The sequence below is a fragment of the Balaenoptera musculus genome, chromosome 8 (genome assembly GCF_009873245.2).
Source record: "Balaenoptera musculus isolate JJ_BM4_2016_0621 chromosome 8, mBalMus1.pri.v3, whole genome shotgun sequence".
Lineage (NCBI taxonomy): Eukaryota > Metazoa > Chordata > Mammalia > Artiodactyla > Balaenopteridae > Balaenoptera > Balaenoptera musculus.
In genome coordinates this window covers 98,900,186-98,916,540 of record NC_045792.1, presented here as the reverse complement: position 1 = coordinate 98,916,540, position 16,355 = coordinate 98,900,186, and the positions used below count along the sequence as shown (strand labels likewise).

Below are 16,355 nucleotides of genomic sequence, written 5' to 3'. Positions count from 1 at the left end.
GGGAAACTATTCTGCATGAGACTGTAATAGTGGATACATGTTATTATACATTTGTAAAACTCACAGAATGTACAACATCAAGAGTGAACCCCAATGTAAACTATAGACTTTGGGTGATAATCAATTATAACAAATGTACTACTCTGGCTATTGATGGTAGGGGAGGCCGTGCGTGTGCGGGGATGGGGGATATTAGAATTCTCTGTACTTTTGCCTCAATTTTTCTGTGTACCTAAAACTGCTCTTAAAAAGCCTATGTTTAAAAAGCATGAAAGCGAAAATGTCCAAAGCATTGGTGATTGGCAGGTAAACCAGTCTGGACTGAACAGAGGAGTAAAACAATGGGGTAGGAAAGGAAAGTTTGAACCAGTAGTGAAGGGCCTTAGACAGTCAGGTGGGTAATTGGGACTTTAGCCTGTAAGTCAATGGGGGTTGTTGAGGATTACTGAGCAGGGAACTCAGGTAAAGAACAGACTTGTAGGAATAAACCTCTGGCTGCTATTGTGTGAGGAGAATTCGGGAAGATAGATTGGAGGCAAATAGAGTAGTGAAAAAGCAGGTAAAAAGCACAAGTGGGGGGATTTCCCTGGTGGTGCAATGGATAAGACTCTGCCCTCCCAATGCAGGGGGCCCGGGTTTGATCCCTGGTCAGGGAACTGGATCCCACATGCATGCCGTAACTAAGAGTTTGCATGCCACAACTAAGGAGCCTGCGAGCCACAACTAAGGAGCCTGCGAGGTGCAACGAAGACCTGGCGCAACCAAGTAAATGAATAAATAAATATTAAAATAAATAAGTAAAATAAAATAAAACACCAGACCATAGGGTAGAAATCCAAATGATATTTTAAAAAAAAGCACAAGTGGACCTGTAAAGAAAGGGGTGCATAGCTGTTGGTGGGAATGTAAATTGGTGCAGCCACTATAGAAAACAGTATAGAGGTTCCTTAAAAATTAAAAATCGAACTATCATGTGATCCAGCAATCCCACTTCTGGATATGTACCCCAAGGAAAGGAAATCAGTACATCAAAGAGATCTGCACCCCTCACTGCAACGTTATTCACAATGGCCAAGACATGGAAACAACCTAATTGTGTGTCAATGGATGAATGGATGAAGAAAATGTTATATATACATATGAATATTAGTCAGCCATGAGGAAGAAGGAAATCCTGCCATTTGTAACAACATGGATGGACTAAGTGAAATAAGTCAGATAGAGAAAGACAAATACTGTATGATCTTACTTATATGTAGAATCTTTTTTTTTTTTTTTTTGGCTGCGTTTGGTCTTCGTTGCTGTACAGGGGCTTTCTCTAGTTGCGGCAAGGTGGCGGTGTGCGGGCTTATTGCGGTGGCTTCTCTTGTTGCAGAGCACGGGCTCTAGGCACGTGGGCTTCAGTAGTTGTGGCTCGCGGGCTCTAGAGTGCAGGCTCAGTAGTTGTGGCGCACGGGCTTAGTTGCTCCGCGGCATGTGGGATCTTCCCGGACCAGGGCTCAAACCCGTGTCCCCTGCATTGGCAGGTGGATTCTCAACCACTGCGCCACCAGGGAAGCCCCTTAGTTATATGTAGAATCTTAAAAACCCAAATTCACAGACTTTCCTGGCGGTCCAGTGGTTAAGACTCCACGCTTCCACTGCAGGGGGTGCAGGTTGGATCCCTGGTCGGGGAACTAAGGTCCCACATGCCACATGGTGGGTCCAAAAAAAAACAGGCTCACTCTCCTAATCCCTTCAATTGCTTCCTGTTGTACCTATAATAAAACCCACACTCCTCAGGAGGACTTGCAGGCCTTTCACATCTACACTTTCCACCTCTAATCCCTCTACCTCAGGTACTACCTCTCTTTTCCCCCTCAGGTCTTCACACAAGAAAGACTATCTCCATCCTTTCTTTTTTTTTCTAACTCCTCCCCAGTTGCTTAAAGTGAGTTTAATCCCTATTTGAAACAGTTTACACCGTCATTCTCTTTCATAGCACTTGGTTGTTCTCCATGTTACCTTAGGTATATCATTACTGTACATATTTTCTCTATGCAAATACTGTATATATTCGTTTGTATGCTTCTAGTTTAATACCTGCCTGTCCCCAAGATCCTTTACGTTCCATGAGGAAATAGAGCCTATCTGTACATTCACTACTCTGCCCCCAACACTTGGCAAAAGCCTGGAGATTGTATAGGAGATGCTCAATTCATATTTGTGAAATGAATGAATATGCTAGGCTGTGTGCTGTCATGAGGGAACCAAAGATGAAACAGGTATGGATCACACACTGGAGGAACTCACCCTCGAGTAGGGGTGATATGGCAGGAACATAAATAACTATAGAGCAAGACAATGAACATCACAGGAAATTCTGAGTCGCGAGGAAGGGGCATTATTCTAGGCAGGGAATTCAGAGCAGACTCTACGGAGGGAGAGTATTATGTTGGGCCAGAAAGGAGGGAAAGTGGAGGGCAAATGTGGATAAGACATAGGGATCAACTTAATTGGAGTGTGGAGTATATCAAGACAAAAGAGTCAGAGAAGCTGGGAAAGAAGTGACACCAGACTGTCAAAGGGCTCACTTGCCAGGCTAAGAAATCGGGACTGTATTCTGGAGGCAGCGGTGGGCAACAACATTAACTCAACTCAGCCTTTGAAAACCTTTTAAAAATGTTTTCAGGTATACAGTAAAAGTAGAGATACTAGTACAAAAAATACCTGCATGCTTCTCACCAACATTCAACAACTAACATTTTGCCTATTTGCTTTATATATAGATATACAGTTACGCAGATGTAGATATATAGATATGTGTGTGTGAGCATTTCAAAGTTTGTATTACTTTTCTCTTTCTTCCCGTCTTTCCTCCTTCCTCCCTCCCTCCCTCCCTCCCTTCTTTCCTTCCTTCCTTCCTTCTTTCTTTCATTTTCTGAACATTGCAAAAGAAATCAACAGACTCCTAACATTTCTTCGAATTTTTTTTTTGTTTTTGTCTTTGTTTTTATTTATTTATTTTCTTCCAGTTTTATTGAGATATAATTGACATACAGCACTGTGTAAGTTTAAGGTGTACAGCATAATGATTCGACTTACATACATCATGAAATGATGACCACCATAAGTTTATAACCCATTTGTCATCTCATATAGATACAAAAGGAAAGAACTAGAACAAAAATATTTTCTTTCCTGTGATGAGAACTCTTAGGAATTACTCTTAACTTTCATGTATAATACAGTATTAATTATATTGATTATGTTGTGCATTACAGTTTCTAGTACTTATCTATCTTGTAGCTAAACGTTTGTAACTTTTGGCTGCCTTCACCCAAGTGCTCCTCCCCCACCCCTGCCTCTGGTGACCTCAAATCTGATCTCTTTTTCTACGAATTTGTTTATTCATTTGTTTGTTTTTGAAGTATAACTGACCTACAACACTATGTTAGTTCCTGTTACACAAGATAGTGATTCGATATTTCTGTATATTTCAAAATGTTCACCACACTAAGTCTAGTTACCATTTGTCACCATACAAAGATATTACATAATTATTTATTCCCCACACTGTACATTTCATACCCATGACTAATTGATTTTGCAACTGGAAGCTTGTACCTCTTAACCTCCCTCATCTATTTCTCTCCTTCCCCCAGCCCCCTCCCCTCTGGCAACTGCCTGTTTGTTTTCTATCTATGACTCTGTTTTTGTTTAGTTATGTTTGTTTGTTTGTTTTTTTTTGTTTTTAGATTCCACGTATAAGTGATAACATACTTTCTTTCCTGCCTTTCTCTGTCTGACTTATTTCACTAAGCACAATACCCTCCAGGTCCATCCATTTTGTTGCAAATTCAAATTTTCATCCTTTTTTTTTAAGGCTGAGTAGTATTCCATCGTGTGTGTATACCATATTTTCTTTAGCCATTCATCCATCAGAAGACACTTAGGCTGTTTCCATGTCTTAGCTGTTGTAAACAATACTGCAGTGAACACAGGGGTGCAGATATCTTTTTGAATTCGTGTTTTCATCTTCTTCAGATAAATACCCAGAAGTGGGATTGCTGGATCATATGGCAGTTCTATTTTTAATTTTTTGAGAAACCTCCATACTGTTTTCCATAGTGGCTACACCAATTTACATTCCCACTAACACTGCACAAAGGTTCCCTTTTCTCCACATCCTCGTCAACACTCGCTATTTTTTTGATAACGGCCATTCTGACAGGTGTGAGGTGACATAACATTGTGGTTTTGATTTGCATTTCCCTGATGATTAGTGATTTTGAGGATCTTTTCACGTGTCTGTTGGCCATCTGTATATCTTTTTTGGAAAAATTTCTATTCAGATCCTCTGCCCATTTTTTAATCGGGTTGTTTGGCTTTTTGATGTTGAGTTGTACGAGTTCTTTGTATATTTGATATTAACCTCTTATCAAATATATTGTTTGCAAATACCTTCTCCCACTCAGTAGGCTGCCTTTTCATTTTGTTGATAATTTCCTTCCTTGCGCAAAAGCTTTTAAGTTTGATTAGGTCCCATTTGTTTATTTTTTCTTTGTTTCTCTTGCCTGAGGAGACATAGCCCAAAAAATATTGCTAAGACTTATGTCAAAGAGCATACTGCCAATGTTTCCTTCTAGAAGTTTTATGGCTTCAGGCCTTACATTTAAGTCTTTAATCCATTTTGAATTTATTTTTCAGTATGGTGTGAGAGGGTAGTCCAGTTTGATTATTTTGCAGGTAGCTGTCCAGTTTCCCCAATACCACTTATTTTTTATAGTACTCTTTTATTTATTTATTTATTTTTATATTTATTTTTGGCTGTGTTGGGTCTTCGTTTCTGTGCGAGGGCTTTCTCTAGTTGCGGCGAGCGGGGGCCACTCTTCATCGCGGTGCGCGGGCCTCTCGCTAGTTGCGGAGCACAGGCTCCAGACGCGCAGGCTCAGTAGTTGTGGCTCACGGGCCTAGTTGCTCTGTGGCATGTGGGATCTTCCCAGACGAGGGCTCGAACCCGTGTGCCCTGCATTAGCAGGCAGATTCTCAACCACTGCGCCACCAGGGAAGCCCCCCAATACCACTTATTAAAGAGGCTGACATTTCTCCAGATTCTAAAGATGCTTTCATTCATATCCATCATACCAATATTACATTGAACAAATGTAATAACTGCTTTTTACTGGTATTAGGTCATCTAATACCAGTCCATTTTCAAATTTCCCCAGTTATCCCCCAAATGTCTGAAAAGCAGTTTTTTTGGGGTTTTTTTGTTTGTTTGTTTTTTCAGAACCAGAATCCAGTCAAACATTTGATTGTGTGGGTTTCTTTTTGAAATTAAAAAAAAAAAAAAAAGTTACAACAATCACCACGTGACTCTGTTATGATATCACTTTTCCTTAATCTTTATATCTTATCTTCTGTAAAACCAGTTGTCTTATAGAATATCTCACATTTTTTATTTACTTGATTGTCTCCTTGGGGGTGTTGTTTATCTGGTTCCTCCAGCCCCTGTAACAACTTACGTTTTTGTAGCTGTTTAGTTTATCAAACACGTTCGTATGCATTTAATCACAACAGTATCGCTGTAAGGCTTTATTCCTATTTAACAAAAATGAACACTGAGGCTTGGAGTGCTTAAATGACTTTTCCAACGCCAGAGAGCCAGTAAGTAGCAAAGGCAGGACTCAAGCATAAAGGAATTCACTTTAGTTTAGTTAAAACAACAACAATTAATCCCAAATAGCCTACATCTAACTGCAGATTTTCGAAGTGCATTGTCTCTCCAGAATTCAATAGATATTTCTCTTCTTTTAAAAACGTTTTCAGAAAAAGGATCTTTCAAGAAAGATTTTATTTTCCTGATACCGTGAAGCACATTGCCAAGAAAAAGCAATTTGTTTTACAACTTCTAACAGCTATTTCTCTTGTCCAGCAAAACTAGCAAAATGTAACAAATACCGGGTTCCCCTCAAAGCTGCGTTTGTAACAACAGTTCACAACGTCTAAATGTTAAATGAGTTACTGAATTTATGACTTTCATAAATGTGCGAACAAAATCAATTTATCTAAAATAACTATTTTCTGTGCAAAGTTAAGCATACACATGTGCGCTTATGATGCTAATACCAACAAGGGCCTTTCGGACTGTTAGAGACGCCGGTCGGAAGTACATGTAAACTCAGGTCTTCGCCAGTCTATTTTCTCCTCACAGCTGGGTCAGCAACTCGTGGAACAGAATTAGGAGAAGCTTATGACAGTCTACACTCAAGAGATAAGGGGTGTGGTGCGACGATGAGCAAACCAGGCAAAGGAATTAGGACGGTGGATTCAGGAGGAAACTGGGGAAGACATTTCTGGGCTCCCCAGGAATTCAGGCCTCCAGCTTGGAGCCAGCTGCTAGAAGGGGGCCCTAGAAGGGAGACTTAGGCAGGGGCTGACTACTGAGAAGTACTCTTCTCAGCAAGAAACTATGGAAATCTAACTCAGAGAGAGGGACTCCCAACACTGCGCGTACATCAAAAAACGCTTTTAAGAAGCTGACTCGCTTTCGCCTCTCACAAACATCCCCGAAGGTGGAAGCAGACGGGCACGCCCCGCAAGTGCCCTTCCCTGGTTTTATTGGCTGCCCTGGCCTGCCCCTTTCTCAATCTGTTTCTTTCATTGGTTAGCATTGATACGCTCCTGCTTTCACAGACAATTCCCGGAACCAATCATCTCCAACCACCGCTCCGTCTCTCCGCCGACTTGTGAGTGGCATCCATTCCAACCAATAAAAAATGAAAGTGAGGCTGTGACGACTACACTCCTCCCCTTTCTCCTCAACTCGTTCAGCAAATGGTAGAAAAGGTTGAGCAGCTGATACGAACCACCAATCCGTAAGGGCGGAAGAGGGGCGAGGAGAAGAGTGATGGGAGGGGGTGACGTGGCGGTGACGGGGGCAGAAACTAAAATGAGTGGCAGAAATACTAGCCAATCGACAATCAGACTGGCTGGGTAGTCTGCATTCTCGAGTCCTCCCTGAGCGCCGGAGACTTCGGGAAAGCACCAATGAGCTTTTCATGAGTCTGATTGGCCTTCACCTGCACCAATCAACGGCGTTCCTGGCGGAAGCGTCCCACCACGGGCTCTCACTGGGCGCTGGTGGAATGACAGGCCCAAGAGAAATGCCAATGTCCGAGGGGTCTTCCGCAAGTGACACTCAGCGGCACCAATCGACTTCCTCCTTCCCGGCGGCAGAGCCCTCCTCCCCGCGGCCGGCCTGGCTGGGCGGGGACGCTGCGCGGCGGCGGCTGATGCGCTAGCCAAGTGGGGCCCTCCGGGCGGCGACGGCGGCTCTCGTAGGCGGTTCCGGTCCTGTATCTCCGGGCGGCGGCGGCTCATGGCGGCGACGGAGCTGAGAGGAGTAGTGGGCCCGGGCCCGGCAGCCATTGCGGCCCCGGGCGGCGGTGGCGGCGCCGGTCCCCCCATGGTGGGAGGAGGCGGCGCCGGCGGCCGCGGAGACTCGGGGCCGGGCTCCGGGATCGCCCCGGGCACGGTGGCCGCGGTGGCTGCGGGCGGCCCGGGCCCCGGGGCCGGGGGAGTGGCGGCGGCGGGCCCGGCTCCTGCGCCGCCGGCGGGGGGCTCGGGCGCTGGGGGTTCGGGCTCTGCTCGCGAGGGCTGGCTCTTCAAATGGACCAATTATATCAAAGGCTACCAGCGGCGGTGGTTCGTGCTGAGCAACGGGCTCCTGAGCTACTACAGGTAACTGCTTCCGGGGCGCCGTCCCCCACTGCAGCCCATAGCCCCCGCGCCGTCACCCTCTCCAGCCCGCACAGCAGCCAAGGTCGCCCCAGGCCCCTTTTCGTCACTTGCGCGCGTTGACAGCCCGCGACACGAGTCCACCATCACGAAAGTGAACGCTCCAGGACTTACCGCTCCACCTGGGTGACCCACCCTTGGTGCCATACCTTCCCCTCGGTCCCTGGCCCTTCCAGTTGTTCGGAGAGCATCTTCTCTTCCATTGTGTTTCCAACAGCGTATGGGTGCAATGATTAATTCTGCAAGGAAGGCGCTGTTGTAGGTTTAAGGGACATGTATGGGAGGGCAAAGTCCAGGCACCGCTCCCAAGGAACTTACTGTAAAAAGTCCCAAGGCTTAGCTCTCTGTGCCTGGTCTCCAGAATTCAAGGTTATTAGCAGCCCTTGATGTACCCGCCTTTGCTCTCTCCACATTCAGGCACAAGGACACCACGCGTAGGGTGGCCTTGGTATCTGTCCCCTCTCTTTATCTCTTCAAGATTTGCCTAGGCTTTCGCCTTCTGGACAGACCAGAATGGAGAAGTGCACTCCAGTGTTTCTTTTTGCCTGCCCCACCTCCTCCCATGGGAATCATTAAGTGTTCCATCCAGTATTTCTGGGGTCTCTCTGGTCAGTGAGGTTTAAGTTTCATTAAGGGAAGAGTCCATGTCTTTTGTATGACTACTTCTGTTCAAAAATGCTTGTTTTGGGATGTTTAATATATGTTTACGGTGACCCACAATCTTCCCACAACATAACATGCTTTTGGCTACTCATGTTACTATAGATAGAGAGGTTAGGACACTGGATTTGGAGACAGGACATAAACATTTCCTGAGTGCTGGACAGTTTGGATAGGTGTTTTACATATGGTATTCTTTGACTCCCCAAAACAATCCGGAAGTTAGGAGATATTCCCATCTTACCAGTGAGGAAACGGAGACTTAGCTTGGGCAGCTTTCCCAAGGTCTTGAGTCAGGATTTGAAACTAATTCTTTTCACACCAACACAACCTAAAACCCAGGTTAGTGTTACATGGATCAGTCAGATATAGAGATAACTACTTATCCATAGCTAGTACATTTATAGATCATGATACTATGTATATTTTATACAAAGTGTATAGAAGTTCCCTTTAAGGGAGATTTTGCTTAATATAATGGCATTTCTAAGTGAAATCTTTTTATAAAGACCATTCTATTTGGGCCCCAAAACAGTGTTGTTAAGAACGGCTCACTCTATATTTCTTTTCCTCTGCCAGTAGTCACTTTGCCACCAGGAGGGTTCGGGTGAACGAATCTCTTTTCCACCAACTCCATTGTTTTGGCTCTTAAAGAATTTTGAGAGGAAATTGAAGATGGGAGTTGGAGGTTGTTGAAATAGGAACACATGCTTATCTGGTCTCTAACACAGTGGAAGATACCTTAGCACATCCTCACTGCTTAAGCCACATTAATTGTGAACACTTGTGTATTTCATTTTTTTTTTTCACCATCTTTATTGGACTATAATTGCTTTATAATGTTGTGTTAGTTTCTGCTGTATAACAAAGTGAATCAGCTATACATAAACATATATCCCCATATCCCCTCCCTCTTGCATCTCCCTCCCACCCCTCTAGGTGGACACAAAGCACTGAGCTGATCTCCCTGTGCTATGCAGCTGCTTCCCACTAGCTATCTGTTTTACATTTGGTAGTCTATATATGTCAGTGCTACTTTCTCACTTCGTCCCAGCTTACCCTTTGCCCTCCCCGTGTCAAGTCCATTCTCTATGTCTGCGTCTTTACTCCTGTCCTCCCCCTAAGTTCATCAGAACAATTTTTTTTTAGATTCCATATCTCTGTGTTAGCACAGGGTATTTGTTTTTCTCTTTCTTACTTCACTCTGTATGACAGTCTCTAGGTCCATCCACCTCACTACAAAAACTCAGTTTCGTTTATTTTTATGGCTAATATTCCATTGTATATATGTGCCACATCTTCTTTATCCATTTGTCTGTTGATGGACACTTAGGTTGCTTCCATGTCCTGGCTACTGTAAATAGAGCTGCAGTGAACATTGTGGTACATGACTCTTTTTGAGTTATGATTTTCTCAGGGTATATGCCCAGTAGTGGGATTGCTGGGTCGTATGGTAGTTCTATTTTTAGTTTTTTAAGGAACCTCCATACTGTTCTCCATAGTGGCTGTATCAATTTACATTCCCACCAACAGTGCAAGAGGGTTCCCTTTTCTCCACACCCTCTCCAGCATTTATTGTTTGTAGATTTTTTGATGATGGCCATTCTGACCGGTATGAGGTGATACCTCATTGTGGTTTTGATTTGCATTTCTCTAATGATTAGTGATGTTGAGCATCCTTTCACGTGTTTGTTGGCCATCTGTATGTCTTCTTTGGAGAAATGTCTGTTCAGGTCTTTTGCCCATTTTTGGATTTGGTTGTTTGTTTTTTTGATATTGAGCTGCATGAGCTGCTTGTATATTTTGGAGATTAATCCTTTGTCAGTTGCTTCGTTTGCAAATATTTTCTCCCATTCTTTCGCCTTGTTTATGGTTTCCTTTGCTGTGCAAAAGCTTTTAAGTTTCATTAGGTCCCATTTGTTTATTTTTGTTTTTATTTCCATTTCTCTAGGAAGTGGGTCAAAAAGGATCTTGCTGTGATATATGTCATAGAGTGTTCTGCCTATGTTTTCCTGTAAGAGTTTTATAGTGTCTGGCCGTACATTTAGGTCTTTAATCCATTTTGAGTTTATTTTTATGTATGGTGTTAGGGAGTGTTCTAATTTCATTCTTTTACATGTAGCTGTCCAGTTTTCCCAGCACCACTTATTGAAGAGGCTGTCCTTTCTCCATTGTATATTCTTGCCTCCTTTATCAAAGATAAGGTGACCATATGTGTGTGGATTTATCTCTGAGCTTTCGATCCTGTTCCATTGATCTATATTTCTGTATTTGTGCCAGTACCATACTGTCTTGATCACTGTAGCTCCGTAGTATAGTCTGAAGTCAGGGAGCCTGATTCCTCCAGCTCCGTTTTTCTTTCTCAGGATTGCTTTGGCTTATGTATATTGTTTGCATTATTATATTCAGAATTGATTTTCATTTTAACCCTTTCTAATTACTCATCCAGGACTATCAGTTTAAGGTTAAATCACAAATCTAAAATTTTAGTCTGCTCCAAAGTTTTTCCCCTACTCAGGTTCATGTTTTCCTGTTACACTGGCCATCATTCTAATGTTCAGTTGATTCATGTCCTAACTTGGCTTGTAAGTCACTGTTAACACTGATTCCCCATTTTCAAAAGTTGTGTATCAGCTGAGGGCCTTAATGTGTGGTCATTTTTCCTCATCCAAGTTCCTAATCAAATCTACTTTCTAGCCCAGTTGAGTCTTTGATCGGTACCAGTCTTGATCAGTATTGATCTTGGTTGGCCAGTAATAACCTATATGTTGCTATCTTTTAAGTACTTGTAACCACTTTTCACTTCTCTCTTACAATAGCTAGTGGTACCTGTCTGACTACAGCTAAAACTACTTCCAAAACATATCAAACCACATATTGGGAAATATACCACATGCCTGTCCTTGCCAGCTAAGATGGTTCCACCCACATACCAACCAAGCAGCAGGATCCAAAGTTATCAAATCTACGCACTACCCTCAAAATCACATTGAAGTACTTCCTATCAACAAATTGGTAGTTTATTCTTTCAAACAGGTTCTTTGGGTCCCCATCTCCTTATTTAGCTAACTCGTCTTTCCTCCTGCTTTTCATGCCTCCAAAACGAATCGTATCCTGTATATGCCTTTTACAAAATACTGTTTTCTTTTTAACTGAGTACTTCCTAGACCCGTGCTCTGATGAACTGTCCTAATAGGCTTTGGCATGCCTTCTTTTTACCTATCCTGTTCTTCCTCACAAAGTTACACAGATGTCTGGTTACTTAAAACCATATGTAGAACCCCAGCTCTCCTAGACACATCGTGACAAGCCCATAGTATTAGTTTTCCTGGCTAGCTTCTAGAGACTGAGTTACTATTTCTGCTGGCCTTTTCAGGGAAGACCTTACTAACCAGAAAATACCACCTAATACTGAGGTGCCTAAAGAACTTATCTTGCACTCTGAAAAGCATGTCTTTCTCGCTTCTGCACTAATCATTTATAAGCATAGGTGTACCTGCTTGAACCCAAGAGCTCCGAAGTTAAGCCCGCCCTACTTCCAGAGTTCTTTGGTATTTTAAAAACTGCTACAGACGTTATGTGATTTGAGAAACTTCTTTAGTTCATGAAGATGACCCAAGCAGAAGAGATTCCTAGGAAGTGGCTTGTGGAAAATACCAACACGTTGTGAGGAATGTGGTAGACGGTCCAAGTAACACCTTTGGAGTAGAAAGCAAGGGTGAGCTGGCCTGTCAGCTGTGGGTCTGTAATTCAGCCTGCATTATTCATAATGTAACTGAAGCTTGGGGGCAGGGGAGGGGAGGTAAGAATAGAAAAACCAGGGATTCACGTTACAGTGTGGCAGGTGCGGGCGCGATGGAAAATGGCCTGGTTTATTGAGGACCCGTTTCCCCCCCCCCCCGCCCCCATCCCAGCCATCCCATACTGCTCATTTGTGCATCTGAGGAAGAAAAACCAGTTTCATGGGACAAACCGAACGATAGCAAATCTGTCTTCCTAAACACAGCACACAGACTTTCTCAAAGCCACCAAAATCTTAGTTTCCAGAGCTGGAGTGTGTGTCATCTCTGGCATGCAGGAATTCTGGATGTGCCAGGTATGTTTGGCCGCTTGGCACTCGTGAAAGAGAAATGGCTCTGCTTTGCACTGTGGCAGTTGGCAAAGGACTTTGACCTCTTTATGTTCCAAGTTGGTCAGGGGAAAACTGCAGTCTCAACATGCAGGTCCCTGGGCATAATCGGCGGGTGGGGGAAATTAGCACAGTTTGCCCTGTACACTCAGTTGTGCTGGCAGCTTGATCTTTTATGCCAGGTCTCTTGTAGCTTGTTGTCACCAACCAGTGCTGTAAAGTTCAAAAGTTAGTCTATTAATAGAACTGTCAGTCAGTAGAAATGGGGAAAATTTTTATACCCAGTCCTCTGAGAACAGATTTGCTGAATCTCTCCTAGCTATTAATAGGATGGCTTAGGAGTTCCCACCAATAGAGGTCAGTGGACCCTAGGAAAGAATATATTCCAGAAAGATTATACCACCTGGTGATTCTTTAATGATTATTCTTTCTTTACTCCCACAGAAAGCTAGTTATTCCTATTTCATATCATTTGAGCTGTAGTCAGTATTTAATACTCTAAACGTCTAAGGGTGCCTTACACTTCTGCAAGATAGTTGTTAAGAGTAGTATGAGAATTTCATTTGGGCTGAGTTATAGTTGGGGGAATGGGTTGTTCAATACGTGTAAAATGGAGCTATTCTTAGAGAATAAGATTATTATACAGAATTTTGTTGCATGAGTTTATAAAGCACTATTTCATAATTATATCTTGCTAAGTAAAAGGTAATTCCTGACTGCAAAAGGGCATGAGGGAACTTTCTGGGGTGATGGAAATGTTCTACATCTTGATTGTGGAGGTGGTAGCACAAGTGTATACATTTGTCAAAACTTACTAAATTGTACTCTTAAAATTGCTGGATTAATACTGTATGTAGTTATCCTTCAGTGAAGCCTATTTTTTAAAAGCTAAGGGTGAGAGGGACAGCAGAGCAATAAAATCTTATAGGCTCTGAAAGGAAATCCCTACTGATTGTTTTTTGAATTTTAGGGAGCCATTTGAGGGAAATACTACAACTGGCTAATTCCTAAGACTGCTGTATTTTCGAAAGGCTTAGAGTTATGAAATGGAATGTGAGGAAGGATAAACCACGCATCAGCTTTTTACTTAGCTTGTCTTTGGCTCGTTATTGCAGGTCAAAGGCAGAAATGAGACATACCTGCCGTGGTACCATCAACCTCGCCACAGCCAACATCACGGTGGAGGACTCCTGCAACTTCATCATTTCCAACGGGGGTGCTCAGACCTACCATCTGAAGGCGAGCTCAGAAGTAGAGCGGCAGCGCTGGGTCACAGCCCTGGAGCTGGCCAAGGCCAAGGCTGTGAAGATGCTGGCAGAGTCAGGTAGGGAGCAAAGAGTATTGTGTCTGGGGAACATTCTGTTTGCCCCTCTTATGCACACATCTTATTTTGTCCCTCATTGTCATTGTCATTTAATTATCAGCTGTCTCCTGGATGTCTCAGGCTTCTGCTCATCCGGCAGAATTTCTCCTGGAGTGCTGGTTTTCAGCTGGGGGCAATTCTGCCCCAAAGGGGACATTTGGCGAAGGCTGAGGAGTGGCGGTGTTGGTGGCATCTAGGGAGTAGAGGCCAGGGACGCTGCTAACCTCCTGCCAGTGCACAGGGCAGCCCCACAGCAGAGAGGTGGCTGGCCCAAAATGTCAGCGTTGTTAAGGTTGGGAAACTCTGCCTTAGGAGCATATCAGTTATCCTTTTGGCTTTTAATGCCAACTGACTACCTTAAATTTTTGAGAAATAATTATTTTATTGATAGATCAGTCAGGATTATTACAACTCACACTTTGGATCTGTCCTGACTTTTTTCTTTTCTCCTGGCATCTTCTTACTTAACTCTTTTCTGGTGGAATTGAAACCAACAATCTTCGTAGATTGCCAAAAACATTATATGTGAAACCCCCTGGCAGTGGGCAAAGAGACACCTGATGGGTGGTGTTGCTCTTATATCAGTCGGGGCAGAGGGGCGTACAGCCCTTTGTTCAACCCAGCTTGGTGCTTGCGTTGGTGGCCAGAGCTGTTTCATGCTTGAGGCACATGAAAAAAATAATAATTACATGTGATATTTTCTGTGAAAAATCTTTATTTTGCTACCATAGACTCACTAAAAAGAACAATCTAATTATGTTTTGATTTTTCTTAAAGGAAAATGGTAGGATTTCCCCGCAGATGTTGATAGTTTAGTCATGCTGAGCTTGGTCATCATAGAGCTGACCAAGATGCTCACCTGCTAACTTCTGGTTGTTCATCTCTTGTGTTTCTTATCCCTTGTTCTTTCCCGTGCTGTGTTTACTATCTCTTAAGCAATGAAAGGAAAGTTTACTGCTTTGTTAGTTTCCGGGTAACAGCGAATATTTTGACTCTGGCCCTGCTGTCTGCCTAACAGATAGGGCAGGTCCTTCCTTGTTTCTTTTGTTTTGATTTTAGTGCTGATTTCAGCACCCCCAAAGGAAGTGACACTGCTGGAAAAGAACTTTGCAGTTGCAAAGTGTTAAGGACAAAACTGATAGCAAGAGGCACAACACAGCTCTCTGCTTGACTTACTATTTGAAAGTCATTTAACAGAAGACCTTGCACAGCTTTCAGTGCAGGGGTGGCTTTAGTGTCAGATGAGCTCATCATGAAGTTCCCGAGTTCTCCTTTAGAAAAGATAAGTTGGGCTTCTCTGGTGGTGCAGTGGTTGAGAATCTGCCTGCCAATGCAGGGGACATGGGTTCATGCCCTGGTCTGGGAAGATCCCGCATGCCACGGAGCGACTAGGCCCGTGAGCCACAACTACTGAGCCTGTGCGTCTGGAGCCTGTGCTCCGCAACAAGAGAGGCCGCGACAGTGAGAGGCCCGCGCACCGCGATGAAGAGTGGCCCCCGCTCGCCGCAACTAGAGAAAGCCCTCGCACAGAAACAAAGACCCAACACAACCAAAAATTAATTAATTAATTAATTAATTTTGAAAAAAAAGATAAGTTAATGAGTCTTTTGATGATGTGGACATGGTTTACAGAGAGCAGCTAGACTGCAGTTCTCAACGCATGTCGTACAGGCCCACTGATCACCCAACAGATGATAGTGGATTTGCACTAATAATCAGTGTGACTGGATTGGGCCCCTCAAGCTAGGGTTAAAAGGCTCAATAATTCATTCCCAGCCCCAAGAGCCATTTAGCTTCTCCATCCTATCCTCTAGGTCACTGGTTTGCAAACCTCAATGTGCATCACAATTACCCAGACACCTTATTCGAAATACAGATTCCTGGACCTTGCCTCACAGCAGCCAAATCAAAGTTTTTCTGGGGGTGGGGCCAGAGACTGCACCTTTAAGAAGAACCCCAGGGTTGGGACATGAGGGGATGGAGGAGGGTGGTCAAAAAGTACAAGCTTCCAAGGACTTCCCTGGTGGTGCAGTGGTTAAGAATCCGCCTGCCAGTGAAGGGGACACGGGATCAATCCCTGGTCCGGGAAGATCCCACATGCCACGGAGCAACTAAGCCTGTGCGCCACAACTACTGAGCCCACGTGCTGCAACTACTGAAGCCTGTGCGCCTAGAACCCGTGCTCTGCAACAAGAGAAGCCACCACAATGAGAAGCCCGTGCACCGCAACGAAGAGTGGCCCCCGCTCGCCACAACTAGAGAAAGCCCACTCACAGCAACGAAGACCCAACACAGCCAAAAAAAAAAAAAGATTACAAAAAACAGATTAAAAAAAAAAGGTACAAGCTTCCAGTTATAAGATAAATAAGTCCTGGGGATGTAAATACAACATGATGACTGTAGTTAACACTGCCATTCAGT

At 43.7% G+C, this 16,355-nt stretch overlaps 1 protein-coding gene and 1 non-coding gene across 3 annotated transcripts in view; both read left to right on the top strand.

Moving 5' to 3' along the window:
• The first annotated feature begins 5,871 nt into the window (after positions 1-5,871).
• The window catches only part of LOC118899295 (oxysterol binding protein), a 36,231-nt gene continuing 25,747 nt past the window's right edge, over positions 5,872-16,355 (top strand). For both annotated transcript variants that reach the window (XR_005020924.1, XM_036860777.1), the window contains exons 1-2: positions 5,872-7,725; positions 13,687-13,895. Coding sequence is in view for 1 of the 2 variants with exons in the window: in XM_036860777.1 (XP_036716672.1) it covers positions 7,364-7,725; positions 13,687-13,895 (571 nt within the window). In the remaining variant the exon portion in view is untranslated. The remainder of the gene's footprint in view (positions 7,726-13,686; positions 13,896-16,355) is intronic.
• LOC118900304 lies at positions 14,465-14,607 on the top strand. The gene has a single exon (XR_005021086.1). It is a non-coding gene; the product is annotated as a small nucleolar RNA SNORA48 (small nucleolar RNA).